Here is a 6,413-nt window from a genome sequence, read left to right as displayed (position 1 = left end):
GGACAAGAAATATATTCCTCCTCCTAATGCCTCGATGAGGATAACAATGAAAGGAGGACTCAGTGAGGACACTGAGAGGCTGTGGGTTATGGACCACGTGAAGGACCCTAAGAACACTTACTGCAGTTTGGCCCAGGTCTGTCCAGCCAATGGAAGATGGGCTATTCTCTGTGCCATGACACTAGGCAGAGGGGGTATTGAACACTGGAGAGCCTCACTCAACCTAGAAAAGGCATCCTTCCTGGATGCCTTTGGGATTCTCAGGGAAAAGCTGAGCTCACGCCTATAGTAATACAATAGCCATTACATGGACCAGGTGCAGAGTGTTGATGCCAGCATGTTACACATTGTCTCATCCACACAGAAACCAGGAGGTAAGGATTATTTTGCTTATTTCATAGGTGAGGATACAAACCTAAGTCTATTTGACTCATAAGCCCATGATCTTAAAATATTGTGTTTATGAAGAAAGACTGGTTGTAAGGGAAAGACAACCAGTTCAACGTGCTGTAAGCAAAAGGGGAAGAAATCTCGTTACGAAAGTGGTATCTCGCAAATTTCCTGAGAAAGGAGCCAGAACTGGAAACTAGAAAGTTGTGGGCTTGTGCGCTCTCTCCCTCCCTCCCTCCCTCCCTCCCAATCTCTCTGTCTCTCCCCTCATCTTCTCCTTCTCTTTCTAGAACACCCCTCAACCCTTCCTCAGCCCTATTATAGAACTAGCTACTCCACACTTCTGAGGTTATACGCTATTGGTCCCTGCTCTCATGAAGACTTCAAGTTCCCAGGAGAAGAATATTTTTTTTTAATTCTTTTTCTTTTTTTATTATCCATGAGGGGTGTGAAAGCTGAAGAAGGACCACAGAAACTCCTGAGTTCAGCCTACTCTTACGTCGGAGTCTTGTGTACCCCTGGAAGACGCTTAGGCGTCTGTTTGGACACCTCAGGGCAGCCGGCTTTACTGTGGGAGTCCTGGCTGTTAAAATACCCTCCCTTTTACTACTCCCACCTCTATTAATTCCCCTCCACGGGTCCCCCGCTGGCTGAGGGAGTAGGCCCCGCCCCAGTGTTTCCCCGTCCCTCCCATCCCAGCCTCTGGCCCACGAGCTCTAGTCATCAATGGTCCTCTGAAAATGGACACCCAGACCAGATCCAGACCAGATCTGGCCACCCTCCATGTCTGACCTCCAGGCCCGGTTTCAGTGCCATTTGGTCAGCCCAGCGCCTGGGGGCCAGTGCCCGGAAGGACAAATTGCCCCAGAGGAAGATCCACCGGGGGTCACTCAGGGGACAAAGACAATGATGAAGGGGGAAGTACGAGTGAAGATGCATAAGGACCCCAGGAGGGTCCCAGCTGAGATGGCAGATGCAGAACCTACAGCTTCCTCCCCGCTGGACCCAGCTCAGAGTCACAAGTCCTGAGACGGCCTTTCTGAGGGCGTGCGGCCAGAGCTGAGGGTGGAAGGGAAATTGTGAAAAGGCGGCTCCTTGAGCGGGCTGAGGTCTCTGAATCAGCAGAGGGCTCAGTGAGGGGAATGGGGAACCAGTGAGGGAGGAAGCCTATCTGTGGGCGGGCCACCAGTGAGGGGGCCCCATGAGAAGACAAGGCTCAATATGACTGACGAAGGGGAAAACTAAAGGACCTTTTTTTCTTTTTGCCAAGGTGGGAGGCTCAGTGGTGCAGCCTGGGCCCTTTTCCACACACTGCCACCCCTCCCCCTCCCTCCTCTCCCTCCTTCCCCCTCCCCCTTTCCCCTTTCCCTTCTCCCTTGGCCCACAAACCTCTGCATGGGCTGTGCTCATGGTGGGGGAGAAGTGTGAACTTGCAGAGAGGATGGAAACTCTGCTCAGAGGTCAAGGGCAATGTGTGTGTGAGGGTGAGTCAGGAAAGAAGTCGGAGACCCCCATGTCCCCTGAGTTTAGCCTCATCCCCCAGAATCAGCGGGCCCAGGGGCTCCCCCTTCATACTCCCAGGAGAAGGTGTTTACTGGTCCAGCTGGAGCTGTTGCCACTGGTTGAGGACTGATTGAAGGATGGCAAGCAGGAACCATCCCTGTGAATTGCAGGGACTAGAGAAAGGAAATTGATGCTCGGGATGGATAAACACTAGACAAGGCACCCTCCACACCTATACTGCTTTCCTATAAGATGCTCAAGCATTTATTTATTTCAGAAAGTTCAACTAAACATGACCTGTATTAACATAAGCATTGAGGAGTGTGTAATTAAGATGATGTTTGGTGCCTAAACGCATTGATTTAGGCAGAAAAATTAGTAAACCTAGAAAGTGCCATTTCAAGTACACTAGGCCAGCTGCCTGGTTGAGGCTCTAACTATTGTCTGGTTTCTACTGTAGTGCTGTCTGATGGGGGAAAAAAGCAAGCCACCTATATAATTTTAAAAACTCTACTAGCCACATTTGTTAAAAAACTGAAAGGAAAAAGGTAGAATTCATGTTGGTAATATATTTTATTTAACCCAGTATCTAAAATATTATCATTTCAATATGTAATCAATATTATTAACGAGCTATTTTACATTTTTGTCCTAAGTCTTCAAAATATGATATGCATTTTATATTTATAGCATATCTCAATTTGGATACAATATTTTCATTGGAAATATCTGATCTGTATTTAGATTTCCTAAAATATACAGTTGACCAAGTAGAGTTGTAATTACATGTTCCATTATTTTATGCTAGCTCTCATTATTAAGTGGAATAAAATTAAGGTTTTTATTTCTCGCTGAGCTAATCTATTGTCCAAATTGTTTCTCCTGTGTAGAAAGGATCATTGGTAAAAATGGCCCTACTGAGACTGTGGGCTTCTACCCCAAGCAAAAAAAAAAAGAAAAATAGCTGGAAACTCAGAGCTACATCTCCTCACCTCTTTGCTTGGTCTATGTGACAACAAATAATTTTTTTTTCATAGATTAACTGACCTGAGAATGTTGGAAATTTTTGAGGTTTTGTTGTTACAATACTTTTTTTTTTTCATTGAAACAACCAAGTTTCCTTAGGAGAAGATTTTTCTTTGCCCCTGAAACGCTATAATTGCATATAGGGGTTCAGGAGATGCCGACAGTGCAAATCACTGGTGACAAAAATGCAAACAGCTGACGTTTGTCCCCTCTTGGTAGTACTTAGGGACAGCAGGTATGGGCAAGGAGGAGACAGCCCATGTAGAGAGTCCCCAGGCCAGACTTCCAGACTGAACAACAGGTCAGGAGCTATCGGTAGAAGCCATGTGGGTAATTAATGATCTAGGAGTAAAATCATGTCAGGACAACACACACCAAACAACACCTAGTCTGGTGCCAAGGAAAGTCTCCTCTCAGAAAGCCCAGCTCCAGTTCCTGGGATGCCAGCCTTCTCACACTCTCCTGTCCTTGGTATTGCTGAGCCTGGTGGGGCCTCGAGTCTTATTCTTTTTCTTATTAGTATTTTGCTGTGAGGAAGGAAGAGACAGCTCCAACTCCCTCTTGTTGGCATCCCAGTCTTCATCCCGCTGATCAAGCTGCAGCCCCTTCTGCTTGGTGGCCTGGCGGTGGTCCCAGCACTGGGGCTCAGCCCTAGGAGAGGGGAACCAGCTCCAACCCCCAACGCCCGTGGACTGGACAGCCTGCCCGGCCTGCAGAGGGGCGTCTCCTCTGCCCTCTGCATGCGGCCTGGGCACCTCCGCCGTCCAGTCGAGGAGAAAGGCGGCCAAGTTCAAGCATTTCCAAGTGTACGCTTAGGGAGGTCTCAGACACTAAAGAAACTACTCCGAGGTGGAGAAAAACAGGGTGCCCGGGTGAGATGTCCATAGAATCAAAGACAAGCACTTAGTTTGAAGTGCTTGTCAGTTTTAATGACAGTGGCGGCACCACTAAGCCCCCTACTCATTTTTAAAGTGCTCACATCAACAGAGCAACCTGCATATTATGGGAAGGCTGTTTTCCTTCATTTATTTTTTAATTGCATTTTTTCCTGATTGTAAAAGCTATGTCTGTTCATTGTAGAAAAATTTATAGTACAGAAACAGGTAGGGAAGAAAATAAAAATTATAATCACGTACGTACTGTATGTATAGATGGATTTATGTAAAGAATAGTTAGATGATATATATAGGTAGATGATAGCTACAGAATCTTAGAACAGGTGATAGATGGAGAAATAGATGAGTCGATCATCATACACACACGGACGGTGGGAAGCATACAAAAACACTGTTTTGTATATGAGGCCAAAGGTGAGTATGTGACTTGCTTAAGGACACTGGTGAAAGCCCATTCATGGAGATAAGATTTGAGCCAGTATGAGGACAAATGAAATTTGAGAGGATAAATGGTCATACAGGCAGGGCAAACAGTATTGTAAGTGCAAAGCATGAGAAAAAGCACAATTCATTCAGAGGACAGCTCAGCCTTTGTGCCCCCAACAAGCTGCAAGTGACCCTCTCCATATTCAGACCACAAAGCCTCCCTCCTCTGACCTGCTCTTTTGACCTTGTCACTTTCTATCTTGTATTAGTGTTATTTATGTAAACCAGTTCTCTCCTCCTCTCCTGCCCATTCTTGCAGACCCTGCCCAGGAATCTTGCTTTTTCTTCCAAGTCACTCTACCCTGACCTGTGCTAACACCCCTAGGGCTCACTCTGCTTTCGGCAGTCTCAATGCCGACTGCAAAACCAAATATTTGGCAACGACGCGGATGCAATTTGAGGACATTATCCTAAGTGAAATAAGTCAGACAGAGAAAGGCAAATATCATATGATCTCACTCTACATAGAATCTGAAAACAAAAAAACTGAGCTCATAGATACAGAGAACAGACTCGTGGCTGCTGTGGGTGGGCGCAAGATGGGTGAAGGTACAAAAGGTACAAACTTCTACTTATAAAATAAATGTCATGAGGATGTAATGTACAGCATGGTGACTATTGCTAATAATACTGTATTGCATATTTGAAAGTTGCTAGGAGAGTAGATCTTAAACGTTATCACAAGGAAAGCAATTTGTAACGACGTATGGTGGCAGATGTTAACGAGACTTACTGTGGTATCTCACAATATATACCAAAATTGAATCATTATGCTATATACCTAAAACTGATATTATGTTGTATGTCAATTACATCTCAATAAAAAATACATCAAGTCCCACTTACATGAAAGCTAGCACAGATTAAGAGCACAGGTTTTCTCGTCAGAGAGATGTGGGTTTATACCTGACAATAAATACCGCTTGCTAACCATGGCATCCCAGATGAGAAACAAACATCCGAGGTTCAGTTTCCTCATTTGCCAATTAAGGATATATTCACTTACCTTACTGAGTTCTTGTGAAGCACAAAAGAATCACAGGCATAAAGTACACAGCCCAGTGTATAGCAAATGTTCACTGACAGGTGCTTTAGCGTAGCTCCCATCACTTTGTTCTGGAAAATTCGCCCAACTGATTTCTCTGCAGCCAGGCTTGCTTCGCACCAACCCATTCGCCATACGGGAGTCAAAACAAATTTTTAAAAAGCAAAGTTGACTGTAATACTTTCCTAACATTCTTCAATGGTGTTCTGTGGCTGAAGGTCTTGACAAGCCCCTTGGCTGAGTTTTTGCCGCGATCCTCCTCCAGTTCTATAACTGAGCCTTGTTTGGCGTGCCCTAGCCATGAACAGGACAAAGTTCCCGTTCTGCCCTCAAGAGGGCAGAAGGCTAACATTAATTGAGAGTCACTACTTGCTAGGCAGTGCACATTCGCTATCTTACTGAATCCTCACCACGAGATTCCAAGGCAGCATTACTGCTCTCATCATACAGATGAATAGACTAAGGCCTGGAGATGTTAAATAACTTGCCTAAGGTGCTACAACTAATAAGTGGAGGTGCCAGGATTATAATGGCCCCCATTCATTCATCTGACTCCCAAGAAATGTTCTTTCTACTACCCCACACCGACTACCAACTGGGAACCTCATGAACAGTGGTCTCGAAGGGATGGATCTACATAGGCATTGCCTACTCACCCTTGATCGCAGCCCAGTGAAGTGGGGTTCGGTCATTCCAGTCCACTTCCTTGTAGTCTGGGCCACAGAAACCTTTCTTCAAAATCTTTTTCACTGAACTGTAGTCCCCAGCAGCTACAGATTGGTGGAGTTTTGTCATGTCGGACAGTTTGGTCAATTCCATGACCAAAAAAACAACTGTGGGAAAAGCATGCCACTTAGGAAATTCTCTGCAATACTTTATTCCTAGGGAGTGATTCCATAGGGTTCCTGATTATTTACTTTCTTTCTTATCTCATACCTTTGCATCCAGGGTTGCTTCATGTGTATGCCCTGCTGAGTGTGTATTTGGATCTTAGCTACTGTGGTTAGTGCTTGCCAATCCCCTATCCAAAAACTATCAATGGTTCCTTTCTGCCTATAGGATTATAC

The 6,413-nt window shown here is 45.3% G+C and overlaps 1 protein-coding gene across 1 annotated transcript; it reads right to left on the bottom strand.

The window, feature by feature from the left end:
• Positions 1-3,371: 3,371 nt before the first annotated feature.
• On the bottom strand, positions 3,372-6,165 carry ANKRD66 (ankyrin repeat domain 66). The gene is made up of 2 exons (XM_024766074.1): positions 6,003-6,165; positions 3,372-3,730 (listed from the first exon to the last, which is right to left on the bottom strand). Exons 1-2 carry the CDS (start codon positions 6,163-6,165, stop codon positions 3,372-3,374), a joined length of 522 nt encoding a protein of 173 aa, XP_024621842.1.
• Between the last annotated feature and the right edge of the window lie 248 nt (positions 6,166-6,413).

Source organism: Neophocaena asiaeorientalis, unplaced genomic scaffold, assembly GCF_003031525.2.
Source record: "Neophocaena asiaeorientalis asiaeorientalis breed wild unplaced genomic scaffold, Neophocaena_asiaeorientalis_V1.1 scaffold46, whole genome shotgun sequence".
NCBI classification, from domain to species: domain Eukaryota; kingdom Metazoa; phylum Chordata; class Mammalia; order Artiodactyla; family Phocoenidae; genus Neophocaena; species Neophocaena asiaeorientalis.
This window is presented reverse-complemented; position numbering and strand designations above follow the sequence as displayed.